Here is a 20,044-nt window from a genome sequence, read left to right on the forward strand (position 1 = left end):
CGTGAGCCACCACTCCTGGCCAAAAACTTTACATTTCTATAATTTCACATAATAAGTTCGGTAAGTATTTTCACTGAAACAGCAGAAAGGGAGCTGGTTCTAGCTGAAGACAAAGTTTTTGAACAAGTTTAAATTTTACTAATCTTAAATCAGTTCAGCCGGGCGCGGTGGCTCACACCTGTAATCCCAGCACTTCGGGAGGCTGAGGTGGGCGGATCACGAGGTCAGGAGATTGAGACCATCCTGGCTAACATGGTGAAACCACGTCTCTACTAAAAATACAAAAAATTAGCCAGGTGTGTTGGCGGGTGCCTGTAGTCCCAGCTACTCGGGAGGCTGAGGCAGGAGAATGGTGTGAACCCGGGAGGCAGAGTTTGCAGTAAGCCGAGATTGCACCACTGCACTCTAGCCTGGATGACAGAGCAAGGCTCTGTCTCAAAAAAAAATCAGTTCACTATTGTTTTCCATGGGACACACTCCAGGGCATGGTGGGGACAAAGGCAGTCTGCAAACTCAAGTGCACATTGAACCCGACCCTAAAAGGCAAAGGTCAGAGAAAGGGTACACCTCCGACCTCCTTCCTGCACAACCACAAAGTGGAACCCAAGATTTGGCTACGGGCCTCCCCTCTTTGCATGTTCCCCAGGCTTGCCCCACGTTTCCACTTTTCCCTGATGCATCCTGGGCTTCTTGGAGGTCATGGTGAGAGACAGGACTAGCTGGATTTCCTAGGCCGACTAAGAATTCCTAAGCCTAGCTGGGGAAGGTGACCACACCCACCTTTAAACACGGGGCTTGTAACTCAGGTCACACCCGACCAATCAGGTAGTAAAGAGGGCTCACTAAAATACAAATTAGGCTAAAAGCAGGGTAAAGAAATAGTCAAATCATATTTTGCCTGAGAGCACAGTGGGAGGGACAATGATCGGGATACAAACCCAGCCATTCGAGCAGGGAGTGGCAACCCCCTTTGGGTCCCCTCCCATTGTATGGGAGCTCTGTTTTCATGCTATTAAATCTTGCAACTGCACACTCTTCTGGTCTGTGTTTCTTACGGTTCGAGCTGAGCTTTCACTTGCTGTCCTCCATTGCTGTTTGCCAGCCGTCTGCTGACTTCTACCCCTCCGGATCTGGCAGGGTGTCCACTATGCTTCTGATCCAGTGAGGCACCCATCGCCACTCCCGTCCGGGCTAGAGGCTCGCCATTGTTCCTGTGTGGCTAAGTGCCCAGGTTCATCCTAATCAAGCTGAACACTGGTCACTGGGTTCCATGGTTCTCTTCCATGACCCCACGGCTTCTAATAGAGCTATAACACTCACCGCATGGCCCAAGTTTCCATTCCTTGGAATCAGTGAGGCCAAGAACCTCAGGTCAGAGAACAAAAGGCTTGCCACCATCTTGGGAGCTGCCCACCCCATCATGGGAGTGGTTCGCTACCATCTTGGGAGTGGCTCGCCACCATTTTGGGAGCTTTAAGAACAAAGACCCACCTGTAACAATGGCTCTTGTAATCAGTGAAGGGAGATGCCAGCTTGGCCTTAAACCCCAGGGCTGGGTCCTCACCACGTCCAAACAGGCTGGATCTGCTTACTCCCTGCCAGGAGGAGGGAGGCCAGTGAGAAATGTATTATTGTGGTTCATCGTGCACCAGAGAGTGGAGACTATATCAGAAAAGGCCCCGCATGATTTCCAAACTGATCTTTTAATTTGGGGGAGGACCACGGGCGGTGAGGATGCTGGGATACAGGTCCAGAGGTTCACCCTCTGCAACCAATCAAACACCTTTCCTTGGGCCCACACAAACCAGTTGCTCCTCTGTTACAGGAAAAGGGTCCTAATCCAGACCCCAGAGAGCGTTCTTGGATCTTGCACAAGAAAGAATTCAAGGCAAGTCCGCAGTGCAAAGTGAAAGCAAGTTTATTAAGAAAGCAAAGGAAGCCTGCCGCGGTGGCTCAAGCCTGTAATCCCAGCACTTTGGGAGGCTGAGACGGGCGGATCACAAGGTCAGGAGATCGAGACCATCCTGGCTAACACGGCGAAACCCCGTCTCTACTAAAAAATACAAAAAAAGCTAGCCGGGCGAGGTGGCGGGCGCCTGTAGTCCCAGCTACTCGGGAGGCTGAGGCAGGAGAACGGCGTGAACCCGGGAGGCGGAGCTTGCAGTGAGCTGAGATCCGGCCACTGCACTCCAGCCCGGGTGACATCCGTCTCAAAAAAAAAAAAAAAAAAAAAAAAAAGAAAGCAAAGGAATAAAAGAATGGCTACTCCACAGAGCAGCCCCGAGGGCTGCTGGTCACCTATTTTTATGGTTATTTCTTGATGATATGCTAAACAAGGGGTGGATTATTCACGCCTTCCATTTTAGACCATATAGGGTAACTTCCTGACGTTGCCATGGCATTTGTAAACTGTCATGGCGCTGGTGGGAGTGTAGCAGTGACAACAACCAGAGGCCACTCTCGTCACTATTTTAGTTTTGGTGGATTTTGGCTGGCTCCTTTACTGCAACCAGTCTTTATGACCTATATTGTGTGCTGACCTCGTATCTCATCCTGTGACTTAGAATGCCTTAACTGTCTGGATATGCAGTCCAGTAAGTTTCAGCCTCGTTTTACCCAGCTCCTATTTAAGATGGAGTTGCTCTTGTTCACATGCCTCTGACACTTCCAGCTCTTCCACTCAGGCACATCTTCCCTGTCTTGGGGCAGAGGGCAGTAGCCCTGAGGATTCTCAAAGGTCCGGGGTCCCCTGAGCAGCTCCATCAGAAGCCCCATCGGGGCTCTCTGACGTCTCTCTGAGGACAGATGATGGCTCCCCAGGACCCTTTCCCTTTTAAGCCGCCGGCAGAGTCCAGGCACTTTCACGGGGTTGAGAGTTAGAAGGTCAGAGAGCGGGAGAGAATCCAGAGGTAGGTTCAGGGTTACTGTTTTGCTCAGCCCTGGATGGCCAGGCCCAGCCCCCAGCATCCTGCTGGAAGACGGACAGCGACGGTTTAGTTCTTCCCAGGGCAGGAGAGAGAAGCACAATTGTGGGCTGGGTTCCTTCTGCCTCTGAACACACCGCCACCCCTTCTCCCAGTTGCTGGGCTGGGGTGTGTGGGAAGATGAAGGAAAAGTGAATTAACTAAATGGGGTTCCTGCAGCGTCTGGGAAGCCTCTAAACCCCCAAGCACCTCAGGCCTCCCTGCCCTGATTCAGAGGTGAGGTTACCTAAAAGCCAAGGAAGTCTGGGCTTCGGGGACCCTCACTCACAGGCCCCCTTCCAAAAAAAGCCCTGCACCTAAGTTTGTGTTGGGACTTCTGTATTATTTTTCCCAAAGGGTGCTCCCCACGTTGGATACACCTCCGGCCCCCAAAATCTGGATCCACCCTGGAAAGGGACAAACTGGGGGCAGCCGACCCACAGACGGCCAGCGGGGAGTCCGACTGGCCTTGGTATCTCCAAGAGAGGTAACAGCGGTCGCCCGTTGCGTCCCTCCCGCTCCGGGGCGCATCGTCCCCTGCGTGCAAAGCCCAGCACCGCCGCGAGTCTCACCTCCGCCCCGCGCAGGTAAACAGCCACCAGCCGCCCGCCGCCCGCCCTGCAGGGCAGCCTGGGGACCTGTTCCCGGCGCCACGCCCGGCGCCCCGGGGAGGTCCAGCCCACAGGCCCCGCCGACTGGGCGTCGCGCCTCGGGAACATGCACCGGCGCAGGCAGCCCGGCCTCACCTGGCCCCAGCGCGGATCCGGATCACACCTGCCTGCTGGGTGATCCGAGGGCATTCGCAGAAGGCGGGGGACAAGACCTGGGAAGGGACGCCTGTGGCTCAGAAAGACCCTCAGGCAGGACCGGGTGGGGGGTGCGCTGATAAAAATTCCTGGAGCTGTATAATTCACATCGCAGATTTGTCCCTTTGCCTCAATCTAAAAGGAATGGGAAAGAACAGCCGCTGGGCTCTCATTTGCTTCCAACTTGCACAGATTCAACCACCAATTATCCGAGAGGAGAGGCGTGCAGGGCGTTGGGCCACGAAGCTGAAAGCTACAGGCAAGTCGCGCGGGGGAGGTCGATTTCTGCGTCCTGCTGCCTCCACGCCCAACGAGAACCCACCCCGCCATTGCGTTCCCGTCCTCACAGATAAAGACAGGATAATAATATCTGCCTCACCGGGGATTCAAGGTAGTGGTGAGAGTGTAAAACCCCCGGTCTGGTAGAGTGAATACCTGAGCAATGGCCTTCCGGTCCCGTCTTCAGCACAGCATGACGGAAATGTCTTCTGTTAGGACCCCAGAGAAGATCCAGACGCTGACACCTGCCCCCACTTCTCTACTTCTCATCATACCAGTCACCTGGAAGAAGGGTCCATTCAAAGCAAAGCCTAGAGCCAATGAGTTGTTTCTGCCATCAAACAGTCCATGAAGCCCAACAGGCAGTCCTGTTTTTGTTTTTTTTTTTTTTTCTTTATTTTGTGACAGAGTCTCACTCTGTCGCCAGGCTGGAGTGCAGTGGCACAATCTCAGCTCACTGCAACCTCCACCTCCTGGGTTCAAGTGATTCTCCTGCCTCAGCCTCCCGAGTAGCTGGGATTACAGGTGCACGTCACCATGCCAGCTAACTTTTGTATTTTTGGTACAAACGGGGTTCCACCATGTTGGCCAGGATAGTCTCGATCCCCTGACCTTGTGATCCGCCCACGTCGGCCTCCCAAAGTGCTGGGATTACAGGCTGAGGCAGGAGAATGGTGTGAACCCGGGAGCTTGCAGTGAGCCGAGATCACGCCACTGTACTCCAGCCTGGGCGACAGAGCATGACTCCTTCTCAAAAAAAAAAAAAAAAAAAAGACACTGGCAAGCTCAAGTCCGGAGTTATCAGCTGAAGGAAGAGACTTAAACCAAGCCAAGGGCTTCCTAAGACAGTTCTGAAATATCCTCTTCCCTCTTGAGTCCATATAACTGAGAAAACATAACGGCCAGGCACCGTGGCTCATGCCTGTAATTCTAGCACTTTGGGAGGCAGAGGCAGGCAGATCACCTGAGTCTAGGACTTTGAGACCAGCCTGGCCAACATGGTAAAAGTCCGTCCCTACTAAAAATACAAAAGTTAGCCAGGTATAGTGGCGCATGCCTGTAGTCCCAGCTACTGGGAAGGCTGAGGCACAAGAATTGCTTGAACCTGGGAGGCGGAGGTTGCAGTGAGCTGAGATCGTGCCACTTGCACTCCATCCTGGGTGACAAAACGAGACTCTGTCTCAAAAAGAAAAAAACAACAACAAAAAGAGAAAACCAAAGGTAAAATTTGATCCAGAGGACTGGCCAAATTTCTACACTGGTAAAATCATGGCCTTGCTAAAGAAATTTGGAGTATTGATCAGGAAGGGGTAAGACCCAGAGAACCGAAATGGAGACAAATGAGAGGATTTGGAAAACCTGAAGTTCTCTGAATCACCAATCCTCAAAGAGCCTCCTTTGTCAGTGGAAACCCTCTTCTCCAGTCTTCTGAAGCCCTTCCTAACGACACTACCATTTCTTTGCCTCCTTTGCAGTCTCACTGCAAGAGCAAGCCAGTTCTCCTCATGCATTACCCTCGACTGTCTCCAGAATGGACAGTTAGATCTCAACACTTCAGAATGAAGGAAAATGGCAAGCTCAAACCAGCAAGGATAAGGATTAGAAACCAATGTGATTTCAGATTTTCCTAACTGAAGGTGCTTAATAAATGGGTGGAAGAATATCATTTTACACCGGTCTGATGTTGTTGATATACGTTGCAGAGATTCGGGATTGACTGTGTTGGCATGAGAAGCTGGGAGTAACTTCTGAACTGGACTGACTACTGGACACCAAGTGATTATCCCTAATGTATTACATGTCATTTGCAACCCAAGTTGTCCATCATGTACTGAGTCATCTGACACACTCATAAAATCCCATTACCAACTGGAAATGGCTTATGTGGGAATAGCCCATAACCAGGTACTGAAGGCATAAGTGCATTATATGCATAGGTGGTTCATTCCCTGTGTGCCTCCCCCTCACCCCTTTATCAATCTAACACTGGCCTCAAGGGGGGTTTCCCAAGAGCCAGTGACTAAGAGAGGAAAAACTGCTGAGCCTCATTTACAGATAGCTTCACACCACATGGTCACCTACCTTTTTTTTTTTTTTTTTTTTTTTTTTGAGACGGAGTCTCACTCTGTCACCGAGGCTAGAGTGCAGTGGCATGATCTCAGCTCACTGCAACCTCTGCCTCCCGGGTTCCAGCAATTCTCCTGCCTCAGTCCCACGTAGCTGGGACTACAGGTGCATGCCACCATGCCCAGCTAGTTTTTTGTATTTTTAATAGAGAGGGGTTTCACCGTGTTAGCCAGGATGGTCTCTATCTCCTGACCTCGTGATCCGCCTACTTCGGCCTCCCTAAGTGCTGGGATTACAGGCGCGAGCCACCGCGCCCGGGGCCCTACCTTCTAAATAGGTGACTGTAATGTTATAGTTCAGTGAGGATAGCAGGTGAGAGGGAGAACCTCCTGGGGAGGAGAATTTGAAGCACATAACTCTGTCCACTTTGCTTGGAAGGAAAGAAAGTTTGATGCAAGAAGCTACACCAACTTCTGAGCAGTGTAGATGGGGGGTTCTGTTCAACTGGTCACAAACTTGAAAGAAGAATGACTGGAGGTTTAATGACAGAGGAGAGGCGCGGGAAGTCATACAAGGCTTCACTTCTCAGAATGGGCCAAATTTGAAAATGTTTGTTTTTTGAGTAAACCATCATCCAAAATACCCATATGGCAAAAGCTAATAATAATTAGTTGAACCAGGCCATCTGCTTATGTGTGATGATTTCTTTTTCCAGGCACATCATTGCTTCCTCAACTGATTCATGAACAGAAGAGTCCGTGCTGGCAACACACAGGAACTGTGATGGATTCAACCACTTAGGCTTTCCATGATCAGGGCAGACCTGGCCCCTGTGTGCACAGGGTTTATCAGTGACCACCCCTGAACCCCGCAACTGACCAGACTCCAGGGACACCATGGGCCACGTCGTTGCAGACTGATGACTTTGGACCTCTTCCATTACGGAAAGGGCAGTGATTTCTTCTCACTAAAACGGGCTCATGTCTGACTTTGGAATTGACCTCTTGCCTGTAGATCATCATGGCATGCTCTATAAAATTGCTTCTGATCACAGAATTCACTTTACGGTGAAAGAGGGAAAGCAATGGGTGATACCCTTGTCAATGGATCCTGTCACCCAGAAGCAGTCATCTGTATTCAGCTGTGACATGATTTATTGAAGATTTCATTTCAGGACTGAGAGACGATCATACCTAAGGAGACTGAACTATCATCCTTTAAGAGGCCTGTTTGTTCTGAACTAGGGAACATCACATGGTGCTATTTCTCCCACAGCCAGACTAAACAGGTCTGGAGGAAGGGGAAGTAGGGACGGTGCAACTTCCATCTTACTTAATGGCTCTCACTCTTCAACTTTTTCTTCCACCGATTAGCGATTTTAGTACCCAGGAAAGAAAGGTTGCACCATTGAGGCAGCTGGCCACTGGGGTGGCTCCCTTTGGAAAGGGGATATAAAGTGTTTGTATGAGTAATTGTTCCATTAAAGCAGACATTTTTTAAAAAGGTGAAATTTGGGGAATTAGAGTGAATATAGATGCTGAACAGAAAAAGAGTGATATAGCAATAGTCTGGACACGTGGGCTGGCCACTTAGAATTTCACATGCCATTAGGTAAAAAAAAGTGGGTTGACAAGGCTGGTTGCAGTGCCTAGTCCTGGGAAAATGCTGCTGTACCATGGGGGACAGGCCAGGGTGGCGGCTATGAATGAAACTCAAGTGGTCCTCTCAGGAGCTGCGTCCTCCTCCTCCTCCAAGGGTGGGAGTTAAAGGAAGACTGTTGCCATCATGCATATAGGCAGGGCCACCTTGGTCTCTATGCCCTTAGGAAGGAGGAATAGGGTCATGGCTAGTAGGTCACACCCCAGTCATCTGAGGTACTGGCTGAAGACAGAGCATGGACTTGGAATGGAAACTGGAAGAGGGAAACCTAAACATCATCCAGGATCTCTTCTCTAGGGCAGAAAATGAGAGCTGTAGCCTCTGCTTGTACTTCCTGTGTTGTGTGTAGCCTGAAATATTTTAACTCATTGCCTCTCTTTCCTCTCTCTTTATTCGTTTTATTGTATATGGGGTGCATGGTTATGGTTATGTAACTTCAGCTCAAAGATACAGAATAATGCGATGGACTTGTTAACCCACGGAGGAGGGGTATCCATTACTCAGAGACCCTGAGTACAGGAGTTGAAAGACATTGGGGTAACCCTGTTGGAAAGGGATGAAAGAAGTTTATTGTATGAGGAATAGCTATATATTTTAAGCAAGAGTTTTTTCTTTAAGTAAAGCTAGAAGAATTGGAGTATATGTTGATATCAAACAGCAAAAGAGTAAGGCTTTAATGAACTTAATAAACCCTTTTTTTTTTTTTTCTATTTTGGCTCTGCACCATATGAACTCATTCCCAAATTTGGAAAATCCACTATTATGCGAGTCTTGGGAAGGGGCAAGATCAACTAGTTCACGGGCACAGGATCTAAGCCCTGGCAGCTGGATGTTCTGATCTAGAACTTCGAATGTGGAGCCAGGACACAAAGAATCCAGCTCAGTGGAGTTTGTTCTTGTGGCGGCAGTGGTGGTGGCATCAAGGTACAGCAGTTTCACTGGTGTTGTCCAGGATCTAGGGACCAGCTCTGGGGGCTGTGGCATCTAAACCAAGCTGTTCTCCAGGCATGACTGGGTCATGGCCCCAGACCTGTGGCTTTCTTGGATCCAACCCCTTTTCAAGCCCGATTCTCCGAAACAGCTTGTGAGTTCCCTGATAGCCTTCCATTCATTCCCTTTTCTGTTTAAGTAAGCTGCTGTTGGATGCTGTTGTTGCAACCAGTAATCTGACTAGCCTCTTCCCATCTGAGCTCTTTCCTTCGCCTCTCCTAGTGTTGGGTCAGGGAGGTGTTAGTTCCAACTTTAGTTAGCTCTCTTATGATCATCCTTGCCACGAAGCAGCTTTAAGAAGTACTGAATGCAACACGGGTCATCCACAACATCCCCTTTATTGATATTAATCACAGTTATGAGGTCTTGTCCATCAGTAAGCACAATTTGCATTATGTAGAACTACATACAAAGACATAAAAATAAAACATACATACACCAACCACCACACCAGTTAATCTCAACCAATCAAACCTCTGAATTTGTCTTCAATTTTGATCATCAGTGCTTTGGAAGAACATACATAGACCCAGCCCAAGGTTGGCCTTTGGGGTCTGACAGCATTCACAGAGCAGGAGATTCAGCCTTGGAAGCAACTGAATGTGTAAACTCTGAGAGCAGACACTGACAATGCAATGCCTGCATACCTGGCTCCTGGGCTGCCTGCCTTCTCAGCAGAGCCCACTCAAAGTCTCACGTGTTCCTCTAACCAATGAGGATGGCAGGCCTTATCTGTGTTTGAAGTGGACAGGTCAGTGTTACCCCTGTTGGAGAAGCTATGTAAGAAGGAGTAGGCTGGCTTTTGGTCTAGTTTGACTCATTCTTTATAGGGACATTTCAGAATGATGAGTTGGCTAAAATTTACTTTAGGGGGGAAATGTAAAATTACCTCTTCTTTTCCCATCCCCTTCTTCCTTTCCCATCCTGAGCCCTCTGGCAAGGCCTGTTGCAGCTCAAGAGGTTCTGGTCAGATTACAAGTTACCAAATGGTCAACAGGGAAGGACCCACTGCAGATTCCAAAAGTCTTTCATTCACTTGAGTTAACTGAAATGGCTCCTTCTTTGAGTAATTGAAGAGTTTGAGTTCTAGCAGTTTGCTGGTGTCTCCAAGTCTCTTAGAAAAATGATGGCTATAAACTTATCAAAATAAATGCCTAAGAAATTTGGAAAGCGCGACAAATGGCCTTGCTCCTGGAATCCATTGACGGCAGAGGCTTCCGATCAAACCCACACTCTGTCTGTCTTCTTTCCACAAGGCTCACTGTGAGTTCACAGTTGTCCTCATCCCCTTTCCTTCAAGAATGTCAATCTTTGACAAAAAAAAAAAAAAAAAAAAAAAAAGGCCAGACTAGCCAGTTTCCTTCCCTTTGTCTGTGTCTCCCTCCCACGTAGTATCTCCTTGGGGGGAGGTAGAGGAAGGTGCGTTCCTCTCTGGGCTGGCTCAGCCTTGGAAGGTAGCTTGCTATCTTTATGATGCTCCAGTTCCAGCATTCTAGATGGGTAAAGGCTCAGCAGTGATGAAGCAGGAGGGGCGGATGAGAGGTGTGCTGGCCACTGTGCCCTGAGTCACTAGGCCACCAAAATGCTTAGGAGATAGAAGGTAGCTCGCTTCTATAGGTGACCTTGAGGAGTTGGGAGGGAGATAGAAGTTCCCAAAGCAGAGATTTCCCTGATCTGGAGTTCCTTGATAATCCCACTGAAGAGAGAGTCCATTCAGCGGCCAAAACAAAGAATCTGTATTTCCATGCCACCTTAAAATTCCCCATTAAATCAAAAATCTCCCTCAAAGCAAAGTAAAAATGGTTCTATTATAATCAGAGTCAATCAGGATAATGAGATGAAGAAGACGGAAAAAAAGTTTTAATGTGAAGAAAGAGGCTTGTGGTACCATAGAAGCCAACCACTGCTGTTTCCTCGTATGGCCTTTCCTGGGGTCTGAAGCGTCTCAGCCCTAGCCCAGGCCGACGTCCAGTGACATCATCACTACAAATCCCAGGATGGAGGCCCAGGATGCCAGTTTCCCATTACCACTGGAAGAGAAGGACAGGGAGAAAAGTCAGACCTTAATGCTCCCTGAGGCCACAGCTAGGCTGAAGGCATCCTCTGCAATGTCCAATTCCAAGAGAAATCACACTACCATTAATAATGGTAACATTTACTGGGGCTTACTATGTGCCAGGCAAACTAATGAACTCATGGAACCCCAAACGGTAACCTCATGAGGTGTCATAATTATCCTCATTTTACTGGTGGGGAAACTGAGTCAAAGAGGAGTCACTTGCCCAAGGTCACCTATGATGGTTCTGTGGTCCATGTGTGAGTGTTAGAGGGGTGATAACTTCTTAAAGATATTATTTAATCTGGCCTTGTAAACTAGCCTCAAAATTATTCTTCTATAAAAAACAAAATAGGCTGGGAGCAGTGGCTCAAGTCTGTAATCCCAGCACTTTGAGAGGTCGAGGCAGGCAGATCACCTGAGGTCAGGAGTTTGAGACCAGTCCGGCCAACATGGTGAAACCCTGTCTCTACTAAAAATACAAAAATTAGCTGGGTGTGGTGGTGGTTGCCTGTCGTCCCAGCTACTTGGGAGGCTGAGGCAGGAGAATCATTTGAACCTGGCAGGCAGAGGTTGCAGTGAGCCGAGATCACGCCACTGCGCTCCAGCCTGGGTGACAGAGAAAGACTCCGCCTAAGAAAAAAAAAAAAAAAAGAAAAAGAAAAGAAAGAAAAACAAAACAAAACAAAACGACAACAACAAAAAGAAACAAAGCAAACCCTTACTCCCACCTCCTGACACCTGGTCTATAGCTAGCCAGTGAAGACATGCATGTATCACCTTGAATGACATTTTAGAGCTCACCTCTCCCCTCATTCCAGCCCCAGAGAATCGAGAGAGAGGATGCGAGAGAATATATAAAAATCATAGTCTACTAAATCAAGGGACAGGGGGCAGGTGCATATGCCACTGCCTGGTGTCACCTCATTTCTTGACCCACCTGCCCTTTGCTTCTTTTCTTTTAGTTTCAGAGAGCACAGTTGAGGAGGGAGTGGGGACGATCTTGAGAAGGCAGAAAGGGGAGGGAATAAGGAAAGGAAAGGCAAATGAAGAAAGAGCATATTCCAAGGGTGGGGTCCCAGCCGGGACTGGGACAGGGACAGACAGGAAGGGAAAGTTCTCCAACCTGATCTGGGCTTCGGGGATGATGTCGTCCATGACCACGTAGACCATGGCACCGGCAGCAAAGGCCAGAGCATAGGGCAGGATGGGCTCAGCCAGCACCACGGCAAACGCACCAAAGACCCCGGCAAGGGGCTCCACCATGCCGCTCAGCTGCCCGTACCTAAGGAGAGAACAGAGATATTTACCACTGCAGGGGGAGGCAAGCAAATGCTCCACGTGCCCAGGTTGTTGGCGCAACCCTAGCACACGGATGCATGTCATTCTATGTCATATCTGAGCACGGCAGTGCAAAAGCACATCACTGTTTTGTTGAAAGAAGCCCACATGGAGATTGCTGAGGACCTGATATCAGACATGACCTTGCCCTCACTCACCAGAAAGCTCTCCAGGTGGAGAAGCCTGCCCCTCGCAAGGGAAGACTGACAGCCAGGCCCTCGGGGAAATTCTGGATCCCGATTCCAATGGCCAAATTCCTGAAAAACCAAGAAAGCACATGAAGGCTGTTGTCTGGAACATGTGCTCATACAATGGGAGTCCCTGGCCGAGGCCCAGACCTCCTTGGGTGCTAGGAAGCCAGCAGGAGACCTGTGACCTGCAGTAGGAGAGGAAGGAGAAAAGTCAGGACGTGTGTGTAGGTAAAGAGCAGGGGCCACAGGAGGGAGTGACGTGAGCCCTCTACCCATCATGCTGTCCTGGATCCTGGGCAGGTTCTGTCCTTACAGTGCTTTGCTACGGCACAGAATACACTGGCTGGCTCTCGGGGTGCCCTGAGTTCTGCCACATGGCTGTATAACTTTGCACTTTTCATTTTACTTTCTACACCTCTGTTTCTTTTTTCTTTCTTTTTTTTTTTTTTTTGAGATGGAGTCTCACTCTGGAGACTCCAGGCTGGAGTGCAGTGGCATGATCTTGGCTCACTGCAACCTCCACCTCCCGGGTTCAAGTGATTTCCAGCTAATTTTTGTATTTGTAGTACATATGGGGTTTTACCATGCCGGCCGGGCTGGTCTCGAACTCCTGACCTCAAGTGATCTTCCTGCCTTGGCGTCCCAAAGTGCTGGGATTATGGGCGTGAGCCACGGCACCCAGCCTACACCTCTGTTTCTTATATTCAATTTGGGGACAACAATATCTACCATAAAGGATTGCTGAGTTACCCAATGACCCAATAATGCCTACCACATCCTAGCATAGAGAGGTGCTCAACACATTTTGGTTTCTGTTCCGTTACAGCATGGAAATGGGTATATCACATTTTATCCAGAAGCAACTTCAGAAATGAGACAAGGAAGTGCAGCTGCCCACGCTGATGGTGCCGCAGATCTGGCTCTGGGCTCAGCTTCTCCATGGGCTCTGCAGGTCTGGCACCATCGCTGCATTTCTCTGGGGCCCCAGTGGTGCTCACAGTGATCTTCTCACCTCCTGCCTCTGCAGGACAGTGAGGAGCTGTACCAACAGATGTCTGTCTCTGAGAACCTGCTTTCTGCACAAACCAGGCATTGGAGTGTGAAAGGACGAAGAAGCAAAACGGGATGCGTACAAATGCAATCTGTGACCGCATGCCTGGCCTCAGGGGGCTTAGTATTTAGCCATGGAGACAGCACAGCCATGGACATGAAGAACCCTCATTGTGGATGCTGCAAACTACAGCAAATCAGCCAAAAATCAACTTGCACAGGAAGCAGAGGCATGATCGGAGGGAAATGGGGTCAGTCTGAGTGCCTTAGGAAGGCCCTTTTGCACATGAGACTCTACCCTGGTCGGACAGGTCCAAGGAGCAGCCCTGCCATGAAGGGCCATCTGATCCACAAAGATCTAAAGGGCATGAGAATGCCCTCGGCAAGCAATGCTGGTGTGTGGCCCGAGGGAGTTGTGGGTAGGTTAGACAGAGAAGGGAAACTCCACCATCACTGACTTTCAGGTCAACTGGCTCATGTCCATCCATCTTGCTGCCAACAGGAATCCACCCATTGCTGCAAGGGAGTGTTATAGACTGGAAGCTGGGCCCCCTGCCTATGGCCTGCCCAGGCTCCCAGGACTGGGACACACTCGTGGCCCTGAAGATCCTGTTGGGCCTGATCCGGCTGTCGCCTGAGTTCTAGCCTCCAGCAAAGAACACCAAGGCGAATCCCCAGTTTAGCATCCGACCTCCACTTTGTTTCAGGGCTTGGCCTTCACCCCGTTTTTACCTTTATCCCCCCAACTCCTACACATGTTTCATCAAGGTTCGTAGTTCCAGATACCTCAGGAAGAAGCAGCCCGCACCTCGAGTCTGCCAGTCAAGTAGACTCTTAGGAACTAAGAGCTGCCCTAACACAGTCTCACACCTGTCACCACTTAGCTCACATGTGGTTCATATAATTAATGCCCGTCCCATCACTTTTTGACCAGATTACAATGAGCCCCTCAGCATCTACCCATCAGCTTAAAATCTGCCCCCCGTGCGTAACAGCGTTGAGAGTCACTGGCCTAAGCCGACATCAGAGGAGGTGAGGATGAGGAAAGCAGTCCAGCCCACCTCCCTCCCAGGAACCCTGTCCCTACTATCCCAATTCCCAACACAGGCTGGGAGCCGAGGACACCTGTGGCCACTACTGAATACATCAGGAGCCTGTAGCCACGGTGCTTACTGTATACAAGATCTGATTTCGAGAGCTCTGGAGGAGATCCGGAGCAACAGAGGACAGGAGTAGCCAAACAGGTGGTATTCAGGGATGCGGATACGTAACAGAAGTGATGGAGAATAGTGAGCACCCCGTGGCAGGGATGGTCCCCCTCGGGTGGGGTGGGGGGAATGAGCCCTGAGCTGATGTAGGAGCCACGGGGCCTAGACTGGCTTGGGCGTGGAAAACTGTGAAGAGGGACAAATGCAGCCTCCCCAGGGGGCATCTGAAAAGTGATGGCATCTTAAAAATGATCAGTTCCTTAATTAAGGAAATATTACGGTCTCTTGGGGCTGTCAGAGCCCTTGAAACTGTCTCTCCAACCCGCAGTCAGGACTGTTCATGAAGTGGAGTGGATAGACAAGAAGACACCCAACCACAGCAGCCCAGGACATGTCCACAAAAGCTGCGTCACTCAGCGTTTCCCACGAGCCTACCCAAATCCCTGTCTATGTCACCCAAGTCTGTGCTCTCCTTTGACTCCTTAGAGAAGGGCTCAGACGTGCTCCAACTTCATCCCTTGATCTAGCGGGCAGCAAACTCTTTCTGTCATGGGCCAGATAGTAAATATTTTAGGTTTTGCAGTCCACTGAGTCTCTGTTGCAACCACTCAACTCTGCCATTGCAGGTGCAAAAGCGGCTACGGACAATATATAAACCATTGAGTATGGCTGTGTTCCAATAAAACTTTATCTATACAAACAAGTGGGGGGCCAGATTTGGCCCATGGGCTGTAGTCTGCTGACCCCTGCCCTGATGGCTCAGTGGCTGCAGAAAGATCTGACAAGATGAAACCACAGACCCTGGGCACTGCAGACCCTATCTCTTCTTACGTTGTCATGGCCATGCATGTGGTAGTTGAAGTTTGGGCTTTGCCGTCTGACTTCTTCTGTCCAAATCCCGGGTCTGTGCTTTGTTAGCTATGCTACTTTCCATTTCTCCAAATGTAGAATTTGAAGAACAATAATACCCACCCTCACTTCACAGCATTGCTGATATGATTACCTGGGATGGTCCCTCTCAAGCCCTTAGCACACGGGAGCTGGTATGCAGCAAGCACCTAATCAATGCCAGTCCTGGGGTGGGGGTGAGTGTTATCACTGAGGTTGCAGTGTGAAATGACAGAGACAGGGACTTAAGGCTTTTCCAAGAACTCATGGGTCCTCTTTCCAAGAGAGACTAAGATTTTCCACCCTGAAGCCAAAACTCATTCCTCTGAAAAGCTCTGCTTCAAAGAGACCTGGGCTTGGCTGTTTTGCTTATGGCTCATCTGGGCTTGAATTCCCACCGGCACTCATTCATTTGATCTTGTTGACACGTCTGTGAGATTTTTACATCACTTGTAAGATTTTGGCGAGAACCACTGTGCAACCTGAAGGCATTTCAGATACTGTGTTCCTGTATACTGGTTGGTCTGTTTGGGTTGTACAGAAACTCCCAGGAGATGTGGACTCTTGCTTCTCCTGGGCTGGCATCCTTCCTCCTATCACCTCCAGATGCCCCTGAGCCCCAGTAGATGCCTGGAGGCCTGGAGGCTGGACGCTTACCTGGACACAGAGCAGGGGAGAGCTGCTGGAAGGGAGTAGGGGGCATTCTGATGAGCCTGGGCTTGACTCCTCTGTTGTGTGCTTTTTTTGAGATGGAGTCTCGCTCTGTCATCTAGGCTGGAGTGCACTGGCACGACCTCAGCTCATTGCAGCCGCCATCTCTGGGGTTCAAGCGATTCTCCTGCTTCAGTCTCCTGAGTAGCTGGGATTATAGGCATGCACCACCACACCCCCCTAAATTTTTTTTGTATTTTTTGTAGAGACAGGGTGTCAGAATGTTGGCCAGGCTGGTTTCAAACTCCTGACCTCAGATGATCCACCTGCCTCAGCCTTGAAAAGTGCCGGGATTACAGGTATGAGCCACGGCACCCGTTTTTTTGTTTTTTTGTTTTTGTTTTTCTTTTCCCTTTTTTTTGAGATGGAGTCTGGCTGTGTCGTCCAGGCTGGAGTACAGTGGCATGATCTCAGCTCACTGCAACCTCCGCCTCCTGGGTTCAAGTGATTCTCCTGCCTCAGCCTCCCGAGTAGCTGGGATTACAGGCGCCCACCACCACTCCCAGCTAATTTTTGTATTTTTAGTAGAGATGGGGTTTCACCATGTCAGCCAGGCTGCTCTCCAACTCCTGACCTCAGGTGATTTGCTCCACTCGGCCTCCCAAAGTGCAGGATTACAGGTGTGAGTCACCTCACCTGGCCTGCTGCACTTTTAAGTATGGAAAGCTCCATTGGATAATTGAGCCCTGGGGGTCACCTTTGAAGATTTTGTCCTGGGCAGCTGGGGGCAGTTTTACACTTCCCTGAGAAGTGCTTCTAGGAGGTGAGGCCCTGGGCAGGAAGTCAACTGTAGCTTACATATCCTCCACATAGTCTTGATCTGTCCTAGTTCAACAGGAGAGAAGGATTTGGAGAAATTAGACAGGATGAAAAAGGAAATCTAGCTAGAGATGTTTAGGAAAAAGGTGTTATTCTGGTCCCTTGTGTTTACAATGTGTGTGTGTGGGGAAGGATGGGGCATAGGGAGTGAGCGGGTGGCCCTGCTTAGCCACCTTGCTGTTCCTTATTTTCTCAGTCCCTAACATGTCTTCCTAGCTAGTCTATGGGGGAGGATGAAAGGGTCAGGAGTTCTCTTCCTCTCCGTGAAAGGTCCTAGGCTCCTCTCTTCTGCTACTCTGCCAGGGAGGGTGATGGGTGCCGCTTCTGGTATTGGGTACAGGATCAGAGTTAATGGCTTCACTTCTTCCCTCTGGGACCCCGGGCCTAGGACTCGAAAGCTAGCTTTGGAAGACACTGTTGAGCCCTGCTTCAGTTACAGGATACTGACAAGCATGTTCTAACCAGCCCTGGGCAGAAATACGGCCTGTTCGCGCGGCTTCTGCTACCAGTTTCATGTGCAAGCTGACCCTGAGCTCCTACCCCAGAAGTCGGGGGCATGCAAAGGTATTTCTGTTGAGGACAAATTCTTAAGGACAAATTCTTGCCAATGTTTCATAAGCCCCTGCCCTGCCTTCCCAGACAGACCCTCGCAGGGGGGCCCCTTCCCTGCAACTTTGTACATATGTCCTTGCAGCCCTCAAAATGGTTGAGCGAATACAACCAGCTTCCTTGACCTTTTGCAAAGCCTCAAGTGCAAGGTTTCTTTCCAATGAGGAAGGCCAAGGCTTCTGTTTTCTTGGCCCTTGCTGGGCACTTGGTGACTGGCTGTCAGTCCACTGCCATTGCCTGCACCTCATATTCACAGGCAGGCACACGAATGTAGCCACAGAGTGGCAAGCCCAATGTCACTGGCAAGTCAGAGGTGGGGCTCCCCGTCCAAAGTCCTCACCGTGACACAGCGCTGACTACAGTCATCGCCCGGCGGGCTATGGAGAGCCTCCTCCACATCCTGTCTGGGAGCCACCGTCCTGATAAGCAGCACAGAAACCCCATTCTTCCATCCCTGGCAAACCTCGTTACCTCTGCCTTGCCCCAGCCCTGGCACGGGGCTGCCAGCCCAAATAGCTGCCACGCCCTCTGGATCCTGCCAAGCCTTTCTCAGCAGGGCATTGCGTTGCTGGGCAGTCACGGAGTCCCTCCTGACACTCCTGGGCTCCTTTGCTGCCCAGCAGGGACTGGCACCACAGCTTCTCTGCCTTTCCTACCTGTCATGCATAATACTGTTTAATTGGGCTCTCCTCCACACACACACGTATACGCACAGGCCCATCCATGTTCCCTCGCCCCGCTGCATGTTGGGCATCTGTCAGAGGCCCACTGGTGGGGGTGACCCAGTGGAGGGCACAGTCCCTTCCAGCCCTCTCCTCTTCTTCAATCACCTGCATCAGCTCCAGAATGGGATATGAATCCACAGCTCTCAGACCTGAAGACACATGTCAGTTACGGGGAGCACCGGCAAATGCTGATGCCTGGGACCCGCCCTGGAGATCTCGGTTTATTGCCGTGGCGTTGAGCCCCATGTGTGCAAATTTTAAGAGTGTGCAATGGTGTTGAGAGCCACTGGCCTAAGCAGGTGTCAGAGGAGATGAGAATGAGGATGGAGGCCAAGCCCACCTCCCTCCCAGGAGCCCCTTCCCTGCTATCCCAATTCCCAACACAGTCTGGGAGCCGAGGACACCTGTGGCCACTACTGAATGGATCAGGAGCCTGCAACCGGGGTGCCTACTATATACAAGATCTGATCTGGGGAGCTCTGGAGGAGATCGGGAGCAACCGAGGGCAGCAGTAGCAAAGCAGGTAGTATTTAGGGATATGGATGCGTAACAGAAGTGACGGAGAATAATGAGGACCCCGTGGCAGGGATGGTCTCTCGGTGGTAGGGGGTGAGACCTGAGCTGACTTAGGAGCCATAGGGCCTAGACTGGCTGGGGGGTGGGAAACTGTGAAGAGGAACAAGGGCAACCTCCCAGGGGGAGCTGGGGGCGTGAAGGATGCCCCAGGTTCACCAGCTCCCCTCCTGCAGCCCTGCTGTGCATTCCTGCAAAGCCTCCAGTCTAACTAAACACTCTGCACTGACCATCCTGGGCAGGTGGGGTTGGTGGGCCATTCCCTCCCTCCTTTAAGCTCTGGGAAGGGAAAGCCCAGATGAGAGGTTTCCTTTCCGGGATGGGCCATGAAAATTCAAAACAGCATTCAAAAGCAACGGGGAAAATACCAACCCATGCCCTTCTGAAGACAGTGAAGCTGCTGTCTTTTGGGTTCTGTTCCCCCCCAGCAGTAGCACAAAGACGCCATTACTAGCCTGGGCCACGACACATTAATGGGAAGGAGAGGGAAGTGGAGATGAAGGGCTCTTTTAGAAAAAGAGACTGCAGGCTGTCCCCTGACAAGGTCCCTTGTCCCTTCCGTGACAAGCCAAGTCCCATGGCAACCTGTCACCGGAGCCTGACTGACAGCAACAAGGCAGAGACCTCTCGAGAAGGGCCAGGAGAGGGCCATCTGTGTGGAGAGTGGGACAGGAGAGGAGAGAGGGAGCGTGGAAAGGGAAGGAGAGGGAGAAGGCGGGCAGGGAGGGTCGACACGGCAGGGTGTCATTGGGGAGGAGGGGGGGCGGATGACTCCTGGGGTTGGACTGTGCCAGCAAGGACAAGAGCAGCCCTGACAGGCCTCTCCCAGGGAGGAACCCAGGGTCTGTCTGCGGGGGCTGCCTCACGAGGCAGGGTTTGCCTCGGAGCGTCCAGACTTCTCTCTTCCTTAGGAATCAGAATTTGCTAGGAAGGGGCAGAACCAGAGAAGCACCAGGAAGGGGGGTCCCATCCAGCATTGGGGGAATCAGGGTTTATTTTAAAAGTTCATTTCCTATTATATTTTTATTTTTTTTAAAACATCGAAGGCCAGGCTTGGTGACTCACACCTGTAATCCCAGCACTTTGGGAGGCTGAGGCAGGAGGATTGC

The 20,044-nt window shown here is 50.5% G+C and overlaps 1 protein-coding gene and 1 long non-coding RNA gene across 11 annotated transcripts in view; both read right to left on the bottom strand.

The window, feature by feature from the left end:
• LOC105469089 (uncharacterized) overlaps positions 1 to 2,031 on the bottom strand; it is a 41,407-nt gene extending 39,376 nt beyond the window's left edge. Inside the window, exon 1 of the long non-coding RNA XR_011615984.1 lies at positions 1,492 to 2,031. This is a non-coding gene — a long non-coding RNA (uncharacterized lncRNA). The remainder of the gene's footprint in view (positions 1 to 1,491) is intronic.
• Positions 2,032 to 9,083: 7,052 nt separating this feature from the next.
• Positions 9,084 to 20,044, bottom strand: part of LOC105469096 (solute carrier family 39 member 11) — a 565,539-nt gene continuing 554,578 nt past the window's right edge. For all 10 annotated transcript variants that reach the window (XM_071083524.1, XM_071083523.1, XM_071083528.1 and 7 more), the window contains 3 exons: positions 12,320 to 12,418; positions 11,947 to 12,105; positions 9,084 to 10,794 (listed from right to left, as the gene is read on the bottom strand). In XM_071083524.1, the coding sequence (XP_070939625.1) occupies positions 10,716 to 10,794; positions 11,947 to 12,105; positions 12,320 to 12,418 (337 nt within the window). In that variant the 3' untranslated portion in view covers positions 9,084 to 10,715. The remainder of the gene's footprint in view (positions 10,795 to 11,946; positions 12,106 to 12,319; positions 12,419 to 20,044) is intronic.

This window comes from Macaca nemestrina, chromosome 17 (genome assembly GCF_043159975.1).
Source record: "Macaca nemestrina isolate mMacNem1 chromosome 17, mMacNem.hap1, whole genome shotgun sequence".
In the NCBI taxonomy this organism is placed as follows: Eukaryota; Metazoa; Chordata; class Mammalia; order Primates; family Cercopithecidae; genus Macaca; species Macaca nemestrina.